General features: G+C 35.3%; 4 protein-coding genes across 4 annotated transcripts; all 4 read right to left on the minus strand.

Annotated features, from left to right (window-relative positions):
- Nucleotides 1-13: 13 nt before the first annotated feature.
- On the minus strand, nucleotides 14-3,990 carry LOC124441922 (coiled-coil domain-containing protein 83-like). The gene is made up of 11 exons (XM_046992393.1): nucleotides 3,891-3,990; nucleotides 3,705-3,787; nucleotides 3,180-3,221; nucleotides 1,882-2,007; nucleotides 1,720-1,804; nucleotides 1,467-1,635; nucleotides 1,146-1,225; nucleotides 834-1,082; nucleotides 608-729; nucleotides 368-521; nucleotides 14-282 (listed from the first exon to the last, which is right to left on the minus strand). The coding sequence occupies exons 1-11, from the start codon at nucleotides 3,954-3,956 to the stop codon at nucleotides 91-93; spliced, it is 1,368 nt and encodes a 455-aa protein (XP_046848349.1). The 5' UTR covers nucleotides 3,957-3,990; the 3' UTR covers nucleotides 14-90.
- A 579-nt stretch (nucleotides 3,991-4,569) lies between these two features.
- LOC124442586 lies at nucleotides 4,570-9,899 on the minus strand. The gene is made up of 2 exons (XM_046993074.1): nucleotides 5,329-9,899; nucleotides 4,570-5,050 (listed from the first exon to the last, which is right to left on the minus strand). The coding sequence occupies exon 1, from the start codon at nucleotides 7,001-7,003 to the stop codon at nucleotides 5,603-5,605; it is 1,401 nt and encodes a 466-aa protein (XP_046849030.1). The 5' UTR covers nucleotides 7,004-9,899; the 3' UTR covers nucleotides 4,570-5,050; nucleotides 5,329-5,602.
- Nucleotides 9,900-11,626: 1,727 nt separating this feature from the next.
- LOC124442589 (sorting nexin-12-like) lies at nucleotides 11,627-13,859 on the minus strand. Its single transcript, XM_046993078.1, has 5 exons — nucleotides 13,675-13,859; nucleotides 12,959-13,054; nucleotides 12,527-12,590; nucleotides 12,153-12,213; nucleotides 11,627-12,078 (listed from the first exon to the last, which is right to left on the minus strand). Exons 1-5 carry the CDS (start codon nucleotides 13,822-13,824, stop codon nucleotides 11,973-11,975), a joined length of 477 nt encoding a protein of 158 aa, XP_046849034.1. The 5' UTR covers nucleotides 13,825-13,859; the 3' UTR covers nucleotides 11,627-11,972.
- A 328-nt stretch (nucleotides 13,860-14,187) lies between these two features.
- On the minus strand, nucleotides 14,188-17,194 carry LOC124442588 (GPN-loop GTPase 2-like). Its single transcript, XM_046993076.1, has 5 exons — nucleotides 16,720-17,194; nucleotides 15,646-15,802; nucleotides 15,417-15,577; nucleotides 14,834-14,967; nucleotides 14,188-14,577 (listed from the first exon to the last, which is right to left on the minus strand). Exons 1-5 carry the CDS (start codon nucleotides 17,110-17,112, stop codon nucleotides 14,526-14,528), a joined length of 897 nt encoding a protein of 298 aa, XP_046849032.1. The 5' UTR covers nucleotides 17,113-17,194; the 3' UTR covers nucleotides 14,188-14,525.
- Between the last annotated feature and the right edge of the window lie 1,789 nt (nucleotides 17,195-18,983).

The raw sequence follows: 18,983 nt of genomic DNA on the forward strand, positions 1-18,983 counted from the left end.
GATCCACAATAGGTTATAAACACTGAACTATATATTTATGAATTATTTAAATCATTTTAAAATCTCAAAAGTATTTGTTTCACAAGAAAATCACTTGATTGCAAGGGTTCGAAGCATATTATGTGATATAGGCCAGAACTCATTGTCACAATCAGTTTTATTCAAATCCTGACCTTCACTTATCATTATATGGAGTTGAGATTCTCTTGCTTCATGAACTGGCAACTTCTTACCAACAACTGACAATAAAGGAAGCTCCAAAGGACCAAGTCTACACGAATCCTAGGGAAGGGCAAATGACTTACAATACTGCAATAGGAACATTAAAAACACTTGTCATTTGTCAACCATGTGCACAATATTTTACCAGATTTGAATCTTCATCAATAATCAGATAATTGTCCAATAAATTATCTTCATTCTGTTCACCATCCTGCACATCACTGATGACACCATGCTGAGAATATATCCCTTCCTCGTTAGAATCATCTTCTTGATTGACAGATGACAAGTAAAAACTTCTATTGAGACAATGAAAAAATTTATAGAAGACAAAATCTCGAATTAAATGTAGAAAAGCTGGAATGAATGGCTAAACTTCCTTCACCTTGCAAAGTTTACATCCTTAAGTTTACAGTCGAAAAGCTCCTTCATAATCTCAAGATTTTCTTGTTCTAAAGTCTCGACAATCAGTGACATATCTTCGACAGCCCGCTTATGAATACTGATCTGTATATAAATCAAGCTAACTGAATGAAGTTTACCAAGAAAGCTGAATCAATCAAAACAAAAAAAATATCTGCACTCAAACATAAAAGAAAAGAATGGTTCACCTCTTTCTTGAGCCATTGATAGTCAGTAAATTCCTGCCTATCATCTTTTTTGATTGAGTTAACTGCTTCCTCGGATGCAAGTCTTTTCTGATCTGCTAACATTGCTTCAGCCTGTTGTTGAATTTCCTCTTTTGCAATTTTTAAACTGTGATTTAAATGCGTTGAAACCTCTTGAACAGACATTTCCATGTTAGATAACTTCTTTTTAAGCACATTGATCTCATTACTATTGACAACTTGACCATTTATCTAAGTAAAACAGATATACTTTAAGGAAAACTGCAAAAACTGTCACTATGACTTGTGAAATACCTTATAACCGTTTCTAATAGAAGCAATCTGTTTCGTTTCCGTTATTTCACTCTTTAAACTTCTGATTTTCGCCTTTAATTCTACAAACAAGTAAACTGTTTCATTCATTTTTAAGTTACAAGACAGTGGTGTACCTAGTTTGATATTTGAAGATGGAAGAAGAGAGAAATATTTGTAAATGTAAATGTTCAGATAAAGTAAGCTAAGTTTATTTCCAATGGATTACAAATTGCATATAGAAATATTTGCATCCTCAATCATAGACATGGCTACACAACTCTTACAAAATAAGATTCTCACACGCGATGAATAAATTTTCACCTTCCTCTTCGCTTATCAATTTTTTGATGGTGTATATTTTATCAGCAATCGCTTTTTCAACTTCCTCTTGTTGGACAACTGCAATTTGTTCAACTTCTTTCTCACTTGATTTTGATTGTTTCAACAGCATCTTGATATGATCTTCTTTTTCTTTTTTAAGTAGTTCATTCTAAATACGTTTACAAAAACAAACAAACGTCCATTTTTCTTCAAATAAATTTAAAAAAGCACGGCTTTTAATGTTTTAGGATACCCTATAGCGAAGTTTGCGGTTTTTTTCTTTTAATACGCGATATTCTTCTGTCAATTGCTCAAGGTCTCGCTCTTTTATCTCAGTTCTACATAAAAAGCAGACAAGTTCAGTTTGCAATTTGACGTTAACATTTTCAACAACAATCATTTGTACAGAACGTACTGAAAAGCTAAAATTGCTTCTCTTGTCGTCAGCTGCTGGTATATATCGGTAATCTTCTTCTCAGTCTTTTTCCCTTTCTTTTTCCCACCTTTCCCTTTTGGAGGCATTTTCAAAGACTTATAAAAACTAACAAAAACAATCCTTTTAGTCGTTGCTTTAAATCAAGCGCCATATTGCTTCACCATGACAACTAGACTACTTTGTGCCAGGATTAGAGATCAGTGGTTACAGATTAAGAATTAATCTTGAGTTGAATATACAGAATCCAATCTAATCATTACAATGCTCAAAACCCACCCAAAACTATACCCATTATACTATATCCAATTACACTATAATTAAACTATACTATACCGAAAAACCTACCCTGCTCAAAAATGTCGACATATTTGTCTACTTTTGCAGGTAGTCGACCAAAAATTTGCAAAATCTCATTCCTCAAAAGTTTCGTTTGGTAACAGTTGCAAATGTTGTGTGGGAGGTACACGAGCTTCCTAATTTCCTGTGTGCATAAGTTCTCTTTGACAACACTTTGCAGTTAGCTAAAGCTAAAGTCCCTTGCTCGAAGACTAAAGTCCCTTGCTCGAAGACTAAAGTCCCTTGCTCGAAGACTAAAGTCCCTTGCTCGGAGACTAAAGTCCCTTGCTCGAAGACTAAAGTCCCTTGCTCGAAGACTAAAGTCTCTTTCTCGAAGACTAAAGTCTCTTGCTCGAAGACTAAAGTCCCTTGCTCGAAGACTAAAGTCCCTTGCTCGAAGACTAAAGTCCCTTGCTCGAAGACTAAAGTCTCTTTCTCGAAGACTAAAGTCTCTTGCTCGAAGATTAAAGTCCCTTGCTCGTAGCGAGGCTATCTAGGATCCCTTGCTCGAAGACTAAAGTCCCTTGCTCGAAGACTAAAGTCCCTTGCTCGAAAACTAAAGTCCCTTGCTCGAAGATTAAAGTCCCTTGCTCGTAGCGAGGCTATCTAGGATCTCAATTTTAACATCTGACATTCATGTTTCAAGAGCGAATAGGCAATGAATAATTAAGTTGACGAAACAAATGTCATAGCGTAGGTTTTCTGCCTTAAAGAACGAGACCTTATGTAAACGTCCTTTTTTTATTGATCTAGCCATGATTATGTTGATAAATGATTCTTGTAAATCTTGTTGTAAACACAAATAGAATATTTCAAAAGCCAAAAGGTCTATATATTGAAAATGTGAAAACCACTTCTCCACTACCTTCCCATCTTCCCCTGCTTTTGAAGTTTAGACGCTACTACACAGCAATAGTAAAAAAATGAGAAATAAATCTTACCAATTGCTCGAAGATTGAACACTCTCGACTGTCAGCGAAAGTCTGAAACACAAGAACTAACAAAAACCATTTGCAGGAATCCATAACAACTACGAACACATAGAAATGAGTTTGAAAATATGTGGTTTATATCATAAATTATTGAAAAATTTTCCTCCCGTCAAACATTCAATATACGATTACAGTAAATGGTTTGAACCCTGGAGTATCGTTACATGTTTGTAAATGTAGATCGTCCAGGTTGGTATAGTCCTGAGAAGGTCTGTCTTTGTTGTTGACTGACGTTTCGACAACCTTAGCGGTAGTCATCTTCAGAGTCAAAAAATGACTCTCTCAATTTTTGACTCTGAAGATGACTACCGCTATGGTTGTCGAAACGTCAGTCAACAACAACAAAAACAGACCTTCTCAGGACTATACCAACCTGACGATCTACATTTACAAACATGTAACAATATACGTTCGTCGAGTATAACTAACACTTCAGAATGAAAATGAATGTTTTAAATCCGAGAGTATTGTTACCTTTTTGTGGATATGTAGATCATGCAGGTTAGTGAAGTTCTTAAGGAAGAGCAAGTTGACACGGAAGATGACCACTGTGACCACTGCAAAAGATGTAGAAAACATTAACACGAACAATTCTTTACAGGACGGCATTAAAATGGATGATCCATATCTACAAACATGTGATATTTTTGAATTACTTACCCTTAACATCCAGCGTCCAAGTTCATGAACTAGAGTAAAGACTCGAGATACTTTGTATTTTAACATAAAGCTAATTTTTTTCAGCAAAGTAAATTATAAAAAACATAATTTAGCGTAAATGTCCTTTTTAAGGATGTACAGGATAGTCTAAATACGCATGATGAAGTATTACATACATATGTTAACCATAAGGAAGACAATAAGTAACCACATATCTAGTGGCAACTTGAACAAAACGTTATGGTCACCATACAAAATCTTACGTTAACTATGTTGACCTAGAAAGACTTTGTCTTATAACTACAACATATGAAAAGCAATCTAATGCTTCAAGGTCTTTAAGAGCCCAACAACAATGCGATCAAAGTTAACATTCTACAGAGCCATTCAATCAACGGTGTAGCTAGCTCGATAATTAAGGGGAACATTCATATACTCGTATTCTGGCGTACCTTCTTTGAATCAACTGTTTTCTACGAATAATAAGATGCAACTATCAATAATGCCCCCCCCCCTTCAATTATCGATGTTAGCTAAACCACAGTATTTAACAAAACCAGCTACAGTTAATGTACTAGAGTAAAAGCGTAAAATCTCTTACTTAGAACTGCTGAAAAAAACTCAGTCAGTCATAATGAGAATTTTCAACTGTGCTAACCAAGCAAAATCGTATAAAAAATGCAGTTTGAGCAAACTTCACGTCTGCAAAAATATTATTACAAAAAATTACAATATCTCCATGCGCTTCAACACAAGTCTTTTATAACGTAACTATCAAATATTCACAATAAAGCACTCATATATATTATACAAAATATTTCTTAGACCAACCCAAGCTTTGTTAGTTGTGATAGCCACATACCTATGATATGTAACAAACCACTATGTTACGCTCGCTGTTTAGTAATAGACTGTTGTTTAATAGAAAATCTTTTTGTCCTTAGAGGTTAGAAGGATTTTCAAATATTGAACAACAGAATAACAAATGTTAAAGGTTCATTTTTTCTCGATGAACACTCGCTGAATTAAAATCAAACCGTGTATGAAAAATTGGGAACACATGTTAACCAACGTATAAAAATACCTTTACAATACTTATAAAGATAAATAGACAAACTTTTCATGTCGCGCCTCACCATCGTCAACTTGTTCGACCAGCTCTATAACACATTGATTAAAAATTTTTTTGAGTAAGAAAATATTGTTTCTAGTGTACAGCAGATACTAGCTATTGACGTAGATGTATACAAAACAAGGTTTGTAATTTTGAAAATTTTACAAGAGTTCAAAAATAGATACATTGATTCCCTTTATAGTAGTTAAGCCTTTTAAGACTTTTCAGAAAATCTCCCACACTAGTCAAGGAACAAGTTTGTCACACAGGAAGACAAAAAACTTGTTGGCGATAAATTCATTGGTACAAACAAACTGCACTTACAATGATTTCTCTCTAATTTGAAAGACTTAAATCAAAGTCAGTAATCGCGCTCTTGATTGATCCAATGGATGACGAATCGTCATCAAAATCCTCTTCATCTTTATTTTCACCTTTACATTTTTGTGTTCCATCAACATTACAACGACACCATTGATAAAAAGACAGTCCCTCGACCACAAATTTACTCTGGAAATTCGCTTTCTCGTGTGAAGTTATTTTCAATGATGGATTGAGTTCTTCCTCTAGAACTCTCTTCAAAATCTGGGTACTTTCTTCAATATTCTGGTTGGCGCCCCTGAGCAAATGCTCCGGTTCGACCACCTTCCGAAAGACTGGGAGAGAGTATGATTTCGAAGTCTTTAATATGTGAAAACGGGATGATAGCTTGTGCGTCACGTTGCAAGAAATGTTGTAACTGTTTTAGATGCTCCATAATGATTAATTTTACTTCTATCAACGTGTAACCACAACCAAGTTGACAGAGCCACGGAGATTCGTCAGAGAATGTTGATGTATACACAGCAAGACTTTTACAGCGTTCAAACAACATGTTAATCAAGAATTCGTTTGTGTTTGGTTCAGCGTGTTTCATGATTTTTTGCCAAGAAAGAGCATTTAACATGATTGATCGTGACTCCATTTCCTCTAAGGCAGCAATCGCGTCTTCATCTTTCTCTTCTGACAAACATTTCGTTAAAAACTTCTGGTATAAACTCTGACAAGATTGGCAGTTGAGATCAAGACTGCGACTCTCCATATCTTTCACAACCTTAAACGCTTCATCATACCTATGAGCTTTAGTACAACAGTCGACAACGTCCGAATAAAGACGAGTCGTTAAACTGGTGTTTACGTTCAAATGCTCTATGATCTGACAGGCATCGGAGATATTACCTTTCTCAAGGAGAAGATGAAAGACCTGTTGTAGGAGCTTGATTCTATATTCGACGTGTTCACGATTTGTCCCATCTTCTGGTGTGGCAAAATTACTAGAGCGCAACACTTCGAAAGCACTAGCCAAACCATTTCCCAGATCTGTTTTAAGACATAACTTTACAGCAAGAAGAGCAACGGATGATGACGAAATGTCGCGGTTATACAAACCGAAATTCTTCCCACAGTTAAAATAAACGATATCATAAGTGTGTAAAACATGTAACACTTCGTAACCAACATTGAAGCTTTTGCTCGCGGAACATTTTTCCAAAAGACTAACACCCAGCATGCCGATGAACTCAACGTCGTACTCATCAAATGTTTTATCAGATGAAGAATTTGAATGAGAACTTTTCACAGAGCAGAGTTCCTTCTGCATAAAACCGACGAAGTCTTTGAAATTCCCGCTCGCTGCAGACAAATCTTTCACAAGTGAGTTTCGAAACATCCGTAAAGCATTTGATAGAACGACTTTGTTCTGAATCTTCAGTTCAACATAGGTAAGATAGAGATGACTCCAGTCTTTAGATTCAATATCTTTAGAAATACTAAGTTGACGATTTTCAAATGACGTCTTGTTATTGTTACCATCGTTACAAGGACTTTGATGTCGTGACCCGGGTAGGGTGGGGTTCGAAACGGGAGAGGTGTTGCTGTGGTTACCAGAGGACTCCCAAGAAAAACTTCGTTTCAATTTTGAGTTGTCGGCTACCTTTGAAAGCGGAATTGTCTTCGACATCAACGGGATTGTAGAAGATACAGGAGGTATGACTATATGATGTCTTGGAGGTGGTCCAGGGTCGCTGCCACAATGAGGCAGACGTGAGGGCAAGGTTGAGTTAAGGATGACCGGGTGTTGGTGAAATCCTAAGTCGCGGATTAGGGATTAAGTTAAACATCGGTCTAATAAGTAACGGATTTTGAAAAGATGGGAACGAGTCATTCATCGTACCATTCACCAAAGTTGCACGAGCACAAGTGTTGGAAGTCGTATGAATCATCGAGTCTTTCCATGTGTTTGAAAATTTCTTTTCATCAAAAAATACAGGACTTGTTAGACCATTATGATGAACATCTGGTGGTGTAGTGTTCAACACATGAGAGAACTTGCAATTTATACCAAATTTGCACCGTCCAGTACTTTTGTATTGATGGCAAATGGAAACTTGTTTCCGAACAACAGGTAATTTAGGAGATGTGGATTTCCGTTCCTTTCTTAATGCAACCTCAGCTCTTCGTCTTGCTCCATAAACTTCAATGGAAGCATTGGTGTTTTCCGGCCACATTTCCAACATTTCACACATCTTCTTGAGAATTGGAACCGAGAGATTTATGCCAGCTGCTTCGCATTTGGTAAAGACATTATAGATGTGAGAAAATTCTTTCAACGATTCCGACTTGTTAATAAAGTGTTCTAAAACATCATCTTTGGGCAAAGATCCCGTATTTACCAGTTGCAATATATGAGTCTCAACCTCACGGATGTTCAAGTTATCATTTTTGAATAAGGAGGAAATGTCATATGAAATAGACTTCCTGTGAATCAAATCAGAAGTTGTTTTGCACAGTTTGAATTACCATAAAACACGACAAGTTTATCAATGAATCTATCACTCATAGGAATCATGTATTTCTCCAAAATATTTTGAAGCTGGATGACTCCTTGAATGTTGATGGGTGCAGACATAAGGTCTAACAAGGACTCCCACTGAGGTTGTGTGACTCTGCTCAAAATACAAGGAGGTGCCGAGTAGAGGGTAGACAAGGCACTGTTGAGGATATTTTTTGGGTTTGGTAATCTCAAACGCTTGACACAAAGTACAAACTCAAGCACCCACTTGTGGTTTGAGCCAACACAATTAAGAAGATCTTGAGCAAAACGGTAAATAGTTCTTTCATTGCGAAATGGTATGGTGTTTAACATTTCATTTAGTTTATTGAATCCTTCTTGAAACCAGCTACAGGAGCAAAGCGATAGCACAGTGATAATATATGTGGTTGGTTTGATTGCATTACGCCGTTTTAACTCCTCGAAGAAACTTAACACAAGTTTCGCCGCATTTGGATCAGCCGCAACATTACACATCTCTTTCAAAACTTTCAATGATTCCTCCAACATACGATATTCAATATACAATTTTTCTTTATCTATTTCTTTTAGGATATTTAAACCGGCGGGAAAGTCCCTCCTTTCAAAACAACACCATACATCCTTCATGCTATTCCATGATATCCTCAATTTTGATGTCTGGCAAAGGTTATTGACAAATCTAGTTGGTTTAGGCGGAAGGTTCGCATAAGGAATTCTAGGTGAGATCTTTCCCTTACTTTCATGGGATGTGGGTTTAGTTTTGTCTGTGTTGCATTGAGAAGAATTTTTTGTTGGTTGATGGCAGTTGTTCTGTCGAGGAATACGAAAAGATGTTGGGAATTTAGGACTTTCTGAAATGTTTGAGTTGGTATTATCATCGAAAATACTATCCTCAGACAAAGAACGCGTTAGCTTCCCTCTGGATTTCTTATCAGATTTTGATGTAAATAGATCATCGTCTTCGTCTACATTAGGCATAATTTCAAGAGTATCATCCTTTAACAGAGAGTCTGTTTTACTACCTACAGAAAGATGTCTCTGAGCATTTATTTTACCATTAGACCGAATGGGGACTGGTTTAGATGATTCTGTAACAATAACAAGATTTTCAGTAGTGGATGAGCTTATTTCATCATCTAAATCATCATCAGTTATAGCTCCCAATGATAATGCAGGAGATGGCGGACGTTCACAAGGAGAAGGTGGTTTTTTATCGGAGATAAATGATTGAATATGACCATTTGTCATTTTTGGAGTAGATGGCGCATTAACATGACTAACCTTTCTTTTCTTCTTAGGTGATTTGAGCTTTGGAGGAGCTTCGACTGGACTTATAGGACGTTTTTTTGATAAGGAAACTTTTGGAGTTGTTAAAACTTTCGATGCAGTACTTATGTCACTTTTTTCTTTTACACCATTCAATATTATGGGACTGATACCTTTCTTCTTCTTATTCTGGAACTTTAGGCCACAATCTAAAGTGGATAGTTTTTAATTGTGATTCTCGGTTGCAATAATGGGGATGTCATGACAAGACGCTTCGTGAATGTTCTTTTGTCAGATTGAAGTTTTTGATATGTACATGGACTTGACAGCTTGTTGTCTGGCCTCTCGCAAATCTCCACTGACCGTGCATTGCTTGAAAAATCATCCACGACAACATTTATCCCATTAGGTACGTCAAGTTTGTCTTTGACGTCGTTTTTCTTAACCTCAACCTCGTTTTCAAAATTTTTCATAAGACCAGTGAAAACACCTGGTTTTGCTGTCGTTTCGGAGTTGAAAACGCGACGGTTTAGTTTGATTCTTCGCACAGGACGTTCAGATGGAGGCGCTGTGTCCTTGGCGACTTTACGAAAGCCTCGCTTGTTTTTACCCGTTTTCAAACTGTTTTGGGAAATTAAACGTACATCTGTGCTTTGGGATGGCACAGTTAAGTCGACATCCCCGTCAGCATTGCTATCCATCACTACAAACCGACTATTCATGTTTAAAGCACACATACAACATCTCATTAATATCTCGCCATGTTATTCTTGCCATGTGTAGAAGTGCAAGACATATTAGACGAATATCACTATTACGGAGCCTCACGACACCTTCCGAAAATGCGAGCGACTTGTAATGGCCGATATTTACGACTTATTTTTATCGATAAGAACACTTCATATCTTAGATAACACATATTCTTTATTAGCTATCACATGGTTTAAAGTGTGGAACTTATAAGTAACTATGTTCGCTGCCTTTTCTATGAACTTGTCGTTAATCTTTCAATAAATACTCAAACAACGTTAATTTAATAGAAAAATCTATTTAAGCATCAATCTTCATATTTTTTCTCTAAGCAAGCATTTTGTTATTTTACCGTCAGTGATTTCGGGCTGAGTATGTGAGGAAAGCAGTTCACTTAGATGAAGTAAACACGATTGTTGAATTTTGTTCACTGAAAGCATTGCAGGCTCGAATGCCATCGCAGTTACTTAGAAACGTAAGAAACATAAGTAATTTGTAATTTGCATTGGTTATTTGAGGAATTTAAATTATGCGCATAATTTAAAATGATTTAATAAATTACTGCCAAACGTAGATAATTCTTTACATCGGGATCGACCATGCGTACGAGATTTCTCGTTTTCTCAAAGTGGAATGAATGCCCAATATTATCTCAACTGATTATGACCTTTAGGCACAAACAAACTCAAAATTTAACAAAAAATGGCTTTACATGTTTGTAAATGTAGATCGTCCAGGTTGGTATAGTCCTGAGAAGGACTGTTTTTGTTGTTGTTGACTGACGTTTCGACAACCTTAGCGGTAGTCATCTTCAGAGTCAAATGAAGAGTAAACGTCAGGTTAGCCGTATTTGTTATCTGGTTCTTAGGTCATTGTATTGTGTGTACAGGAAATGTGTATTGTCATTGTGAATTAGTGTGAAGTGAAATATTTTAGTTGATCGTTTGTTTGTATTGTGAATTAGTCGTTTGTAAGGTGCCGGTAATTGCTGTGATCTGTTCAGGGGGGTTTGTTCCAAGTTGGTATACCAACTTTCTAATGTAAGCCGTTGTTTATAGTCACTACTGTAAGTACTGCATTTTGCCGAGTCTCAGTCAATGTTGTGCTGAAGCCAAAAAATGGCTTTGCGATAAATCTGGCATTTGTCATGTTATGTAAATTTTGTCTTCCTATGTAAATTTCATATGGAGTATATGAACAGGACGTGACTGAAATGTTTGCACAAGTCAGTTTTGATTGACACAATAAGTCAGAGGGACACCCTCCCAAAAAAATGTTGGCCCCAACAATACGTGACTGACTTTGGTGGTGTGTCTATTTCATAGAACAACATTTTAGCTGAACCAGCATTCTTTGTTGTTCAGGAGTAGCAGATCCAGCGCTTGTCAAAATAAATTATTGCTGTTTCATTTTAAATTCAAAGTACTTTGAGAAAAACACTACTGGTTTTGAATTTCTGAAGAATATAATTTTACCGATGAATTTGCCTCTAAGGTACTTGGAAACATAAATACATGCCAAAATGTGCTGCAGTAATTTATTTTGACTTACCCTAAATCTGCTACTGTTCGGTTTATGGATAAAATTTTTTTAATATTCCTAATAATCCGATAATCAGGGGATGTCAATCTCCCTCCACAATATTGTGCAACCCCTGTGGGTAGTTTTTGATGTGAAAACAAGTTTTAATAATGGATGAACAACAAAATAATAGGAAAATTTTTTGACATCTTCCACATAAATCACTGATACATATTATAGAAAATCATGATGTTTATTTGCTTTTTGACAGAGAATCAAAGCAAGACACATGAGATAATGACTTTATATCAATAGCTGACAATTAACAATTCGAGGCATATTGTAAAAACATATTACTGGGAGAAAGCATATTTTCCATGAAATAATGAAAATGTTTTATACAAAATAATCACTAATAATCTTGGCATTGAGTTATTAACCATAATACAGAATCATTCCATGACATGCTGAACTTGTGCGAATGCAATCAATGAGAGAAGTAATTGACTGATTAGAAATTCTCTTAAGCATTTGCAAAGCAAAAAAACAATACAAATTATAAATAGATATCCAAGCACAATCAAGAATGACGAACTTTACCAGGAGCATAATTTTTATCAATTGTCGGTTCTTGTAAAAACATGTGAAGACATTTTTCATTCTGAGCAAGTGGGTGACCCGCAATTCTGAAATAAACAAGCAAAAAGTTCAAAAAATCTTCATGTTTCCTGGTCAGAACTGTCATGGTTTTAGTTTTTACCTGTTGACAAACGCCTCTAATCCTTGTCTTCTTTCTTCAATAAACTCATCTTCAAATATTCCTAAAAATTAATCAAGATATGCAATAAAAATCATGTCTAGCCAGTACATTTTTTTTGTGTGGTGATAAAACACCATGTAGACTATGAGAAATATTTATAAAATTGGTCTGAATAATAGTAGAGGGCAAGAAAATGGCTTGTTACAAAAATTGTCAGCTTTCCTATCAAATTCAGACATGAAGAAAAATGTCAGTGCGAAAACTTAGCACAACCAATTTTTGGGGCATCAATGTGATTATGTGTAGATAAATCAAGAGAAAACCAGTTGATAAAAATGGCAACTGCGCTACGAAAGACAATAAATTTAACAAACCATCGTCTCCTCTGAATGGAAGCATTCTTTTTAGGGCTTTTCCAGGGAGAGCAGGTACAACAATCTGGAAAAAAACACAAAATAATACATCAATAGCCAACAGAAAAGCATGTCCAGAGTGCGAATTAACGGTGTGCAATGTGAAATTTGCACATCGTTTTAGCTAAAATGAAAACAATTGCACATCACTTTTTCAAACGATGTGCAAAAATCAGCGGTTTTAACGAAAAACACTGTCGTAAATCATATGAATTTGTTCATGTTTAAAAATATTAATTTAGAATTTAGCACTATATAATAAAGTAATATCGATTTGATTATGCTTCTAAAGAAACACTTTTGTCAAAGAAATTGCACATCGTTTTTTCTAAACTAATTCACACACTGATGTAGTTATTCTTCGTACTTTAGAATTTTCTTTATTTTATTAACCTTACTGTCTCTTTCTAATTCTGACTTCAACCATTCGAAGTCACTGTAGCGTCTACGCACAGATGAATTCTTCAATTTGAAGACCGGAAGGTTCGACTGTGAAACATATGAAAGAAATTAGTCAGCATATAGCTTATGAAAAACCTAAACATCAAAAAACACCCTATGATGATGATGTACTAAACTTTAAAATATTTTTAATACTAATGTAAGACGACATTTAATAATGTTATGTATTAATACGGATAAAAAAAATCTGGGTTTAACTGCAACATTCATAATGATAGTACAGTTGGGTATAATAAGAAATTTTAACAAACTTTCTTGCCCCAAAGGTAAATGTAATTTGATAATTACATTCCTTAAGTTACTCTACAAAAAACAAACCATCATCTGAACTTATGTACTTCCCAAACCTCGTATGAAAAGTTTGTATCTGTGAAAGTGTGAGGATTGGTAGAAGAGGGAAGTAATTTTTGGTGAAATAAGGAGATTTTGTTACATTTTAAACTTCTTTGTACAATTTAAATTATTTAAATGTATTAAATTGCAGCAAAGATAATAATTATACAGTAAAGAAAACATTGAGTTGGCTTGTGTCAAAAGCATAATTTGCCGCTCGATATCATGAATACCGCATAAACTTGAAAATATACAATATTGTACATAAAATGTACAAATTCATAGTTCATCATAATTCTCCATTATGTCCCTACCCTCATTCGAACTTCGTAATCCGTATATCGTTTCTTGCCGACACCATGAGTCTCAGGACTAACTACATCAACCTCAAGAAAGTTGGCAGGAGCTGCATAAGCATCGTCGAGGGTCTGTTTCTGCGCATCAAGTCTCTGACGATCGGCCATTGTTGCGCTTCCTTCTCATTGAACTTTATACAGTGTCGATTGGGAGATCAGTGGCTGGCCTTCAGCCAGGTGGAAGACTGGGCCGAGCCTTAAACAATAAAACAATAAGCCGAGCCTCAAACAATGAACAATAAATTAGAGTGTAAGCAAGTGTGTGACGTCCCCCCGTGTTTTTGGTATCGCTAAAAGTCGGTCCATAAACCGGGAAGACGAAAAACGTTGAACCAGACAAATTGCATACGTTTTTATAAATTATAGACACTGAAATAATGGGTTCCTAATCCAGGACTGTATACTAAATCAAATTACTGGTTGGGAAACTGTGTAATACATTTACCTATGAGACAAAAAATTTGAATTGAATTACTCTACAATGCATGTATTGTGTACTGCATATTATTTATGCATTTACATTACAGTAATATTACATTTTATGTCAGAAAATTTAAAATTCATTGTTACTACATAAATATGTACAGAAACATCATCAAATTGCAATCACATCTCTACATAACATAAAGATCTGAGTTTGAGGTGGTCACATTTCACAAGTATTGTATTGTTTGATACTAAGATTAAGAAAAATCTTTACCCTACCAAAATAACTTGCTATAATGTAGTTCACATTTAATTCACATTGCAAAAGGTCGGTTTTGAACAATTTAAAGCAAATGTTAGTTTTCGATAAATAGTTCGTTGACTTAAGCTTCAGTTTTTGACACATCGACATATTTCTCCTGCATACTGGCAAATCTGTACTCTCAGTCAAGGAAATAATGAATTCAATAATGGTACAAATCGAAGTTGAAATACCAATTTCTTCAACTTGATGATTCACAAATAGAATCCAAATTTTTGAATAATGTTGCAATATACAATGTTCATTTTCAAGTTTGTCATCCAATGAAATTGCAAACTCAAAATCAAAGTGAACTGTGATTGGTTAACATGTGAGCTAAGAAACAATTGAAAAATATAACATGAAGTTTAACGCAAGAGTGAAGGATACTTAAAATATTCAAAGTCGGCACCAGCAGCATAAGATAACATTTTGCTGAGACTTCCTTCTTCATGCTTGCCACCAAATACGTAACCGTTAGCACCATCGACCTTTTTTATTATGGACAACATAGTTTCTTTATCCTAAAACATAGAAACTACTTGCACAAAAGTAATAAATCATAAGGAGAAACAAAAGATACATAGACACAAGCAAGTGCGCGAACTAGTTGAGAAAAAACGATGTGCAATTTTTTTGACAAAAGTGTTTCTTTAGAGGCATAATCAAATCGGTACTACGTTAATTATTATATAGCGCTAATTGCTAAATTAATATTTTTAAACGTGAACAAATTCATATGATTTACGACAGTGTTTTTCGTTAAAACCGCTGATTTTTGAACATCGTTTGAAAAAGTGATGTGCGATTGTTTTCATTTTAGCTAAAACGATGTGCAAATTGCACATTGCACACCGTTAATTCGCACACTGGACACAAGCAATATTAACGATTCCAATGATTCAGCTATATCAGCCATTGCAGCAAAAATTTCATGCATTTTCATTCGTATATTGTGATAGATCAAACTCACCTGAACATTTAGCGGCGAAAAGGAGACGAGACTGTAATCTTCAATAACACTGATTAAAGCCATATTCAATTTCTTAAACTTCCTCATCACAGGATCATCTTGTAATTCATCCAAAATAAACTTCAGGTCCAAAACCTCGGTGTAATAATCGAGAGCAAAATCTAAAATAAAACATAGTATATTAAAATATTTAATTTCGTTGAAAATCACCATACATGACACAACTAACTCAGCTTTCCAAACTGCTCAATAAGATCAACTTTTGATAAGATGTTCACATGTGGTAATTCAATAAGCACCATAGTTGATAGGGATGTCAGTAAAACTGAGATGAACTTTGATGGATCACTGCAATAGTGAGAATCAACGAGATGAACAGCTGCCAACTATATAATTACAATTAAAGTCATTTTAAATCCGGAGAAACTTTTGTCTTTTATGTATAATTACAATTATAAATGTTATAAAACATTTAAAATAGAAGACAAATTTCTTTATAGTAAACATGTTTGCATACTTTATGCCATCTTCAGTGCAAAGTGAATCAATATAGGAAGTTTACATGTTTGTAAATGTAGATCGTCCAGGATGGTATAGTCCTGAGAAGGACTGTTTTTGTTGTTGTTGACTGACGTTTCGACAACCTTAGCGGTAGTCATATTCAGAGTCAAAGAATGCCCATGTGTCTCAAAAGGAAGATCATGGACACTGTCATACTACCAGCAATGACTTATGGAGCAGAGACGTGGGCACTTACCAACCATCAAAGAGAGAAACTGGCAATCACCCAAAGGAGTATGGAAAGATCAATGCTCCTGTCACAGGAGAGATAAGATCCGAATGAAGACCTGAGAGCAGAACAAAGTGAAGGATGTCATCGAAAGTTAATAAAGCCAAAAGTGGGCAGGACATCTAGCTTCAAACCATGAATGGGCAAAAAAACAACCGAATGGAGTGGGACAAGAAAAGAGGCAAGGAAGACCAAAAGGAGATGGAGAGATGACATGAATAGAGATGGCAGCATTGGAAGAGAAGATGAAGAGTGGAGAAAGATTGGAGGCCATCCGCCAGCAGTTTGATGATGATGATGATGATGATATTATCATGTAAACTTCCTATTTTGATTCACTTCACACTGAAGATGGCATAAAGTATGCCAAAACATGTTTGCTACAAAGAAATTTGTCGTCTATTTCAAATGTCTTATAACATTGTGCTCTCGTGAAATTATAAATGTTATCTTGAAGAAAATTTAAACCATTGAAGATTATATCATGTAAAAAATATTGAACAAAAATCAAACCCTGAAATCTTTCTCCTGGAGCTTGTGAACGATATTTCGGACTGACATATGATGTGTATACAACTCGACCTGGCCAGGACAATCAAATAAAATGTAACAATCTTTAAAATGTTGCAATTTCTCTATGAGCCAATCATAATTCGCTTCAAGATACTCCATACAATAAACAAGTCCACCATTAGGACCTAGTTTCAAGTTCTCCATAACATCCACTAAAGTAATAAGATCTGACACATTAACATCGCTATCGTAAGGTAACACATCGTTACCAGGGTCCAAATTTACAACAGCGACATTTCTTCCTAAAGCTGTTAATAACTCCTTCATCGCTTTACAGTATGTACTTTTCCCGCTTCCAGGTGGACCTATGACTACCTGGCCAAATATTGTCATTTCGTTGTGAGTTTTATCGTTGAAAATGTCAACAAAATGAAAGAAACATCAGGAATATGATTATGCATCTTCGTCCGCCATATTAAATATTGTTGACATAATACCATCCGTCAAAATGACATACTATTGGTACAATTTTGGTGTCAAAATTATTAATGGTCGAAATTCTGATTGCAAACATAGTTAAAGAAGAAAGATTCCGACGTTTCTGTGCAAATTGTCGAAAAGAATATTTTTAAGATTAAACCACGCTGTTTTCAGTTTGTTTTAATTTCACTCATTTCTTATTCAGTAAAACTGAAATCGACCTCATGATTGGCATTTGACAAGACTTACTAATTAATTCATGTCTCCGGATAATTAAAGGCTAATTGGTGACGTCACAATTGTTTAATTGCTTACATACAAAATGAAGTCGGGAAAGGATACTGAAAGTAATGTGGGTTTATTCAGAGCTGTTTATACTAAAATATTGTCTCGTCAGATCATTGCTGAGAGCAGAGTGAATCGTGTTTTGATGAGCACTTTAGCTGACGACGTCACTTTAGAGGAACATTTAGGGAAAGTTAGGGGCAATATTGAAGAAGACCGAATGAAGTTGCATCATTTGGCTGAAAGAATTCTCGATATAGAAAGAAGGGAAAAGCAACTGTTGAACAAAAGTAATAATCTTTTATTGTTCCTTACATTTTCTTTCGTCTTTATGAGTAACGACGATACCGCCATTATGTAAAACATAAAATACAAATTTCCAACATCAACAAAGTTCTTCAATAACGTCCTAAATACTCATAACTAACTTTAAGTTACGAGTATTTTCGTTTGACTCTGAAGATGACTACCGCTAAGGTTGTCGAAACGTCAGTCAACAACAACAAAAACAGTCCTTCTCAGGACTATACCAACCTGGACGATCTACATTTACAAACATGTAACGATACTCCCGGGTTCAAACCATTTACTTTACAGTAATTTCTTTCTCAAACATTATTCTCAACAAAAGGTCTGGTTGCAAACATTGGGTTAAAAATCATTTCAAAACCAACGCTCTTCATCTTGCTAAACATTTCACGAACAAAATCGTTCAAAGATGTAGCAAAACTAACACTTTTCATCTCACCTCAGGTTGTAAAAACAAGAAAGGACAAAATGGCCGACACAACTCACCCAAGTCAAATATACTAACAGCAATCATGAAGAAAGAGTGTATCAAACTTATCAAAGACAATGCCTCCACCGAAAGAAAGCTTCCAAAACAAAATGAACTACCAGTTGTTGAGAAACAAGCCGACAGGAGTTTTGACACAATAGATCATTCCGACATTGATTTAACTTTTGATGTTTCTGGGGACAAAATAATAGAACACACCTTAAGGAATAAAATGGATCAACAACATTCCACAAGACAACACATTCCTGAACATTCTCCGATACCTACACACATAACCCCGCTAACATTTAAAACAGTAAGTTTTAATGATATTCCACAAGTGATTGAAGACAGAAAAATCCAGAATAAGGATTTCCTGGACAATGAAGACGAAAGTGAAGAAGAAAGATGCAATTATTTTATTCATCGCAGTAAGTGATCACTAAATCCACCACAGCCGGGGGGGAGAGCGTGTAATTTCCGAATCTATGTGACATCTGTCTTAGAATAAATTAGAATAAATTTTTTACTGACAAAACAAATTTCGAAAAAACAAGTCATCTTGAGATGGCAAATTATGTATCAATTTAAGACGCAAATAAAACTGTAAATTTTCGATTTTATTTCAAAGCCATCTTCAGACAAAGCAATTCTCATTCTGCGTGAGGATGGCTTTGAAATAAAGTCGAAAATTTACAGTTTTATGTGCGTCGTGTATTCA

This window comes from Xenia sp. Carnegie-2017, unplaced genomic scaffold (genome assembly GCF_021976095.1).
Source record: "Xenia sp. Carnegie-2017 unplaced genomic scaffold, XeniaSp_v1 HiC_scaffold_20, whole genome shotgun sequence".
Lineage (NCBI taxonomy): Eukaryota > Metazoa > Cnidaria > Anthozoa > Malacalcyonacea > Xeniidae > Xenia > Xenia sp. Carnegie-2017.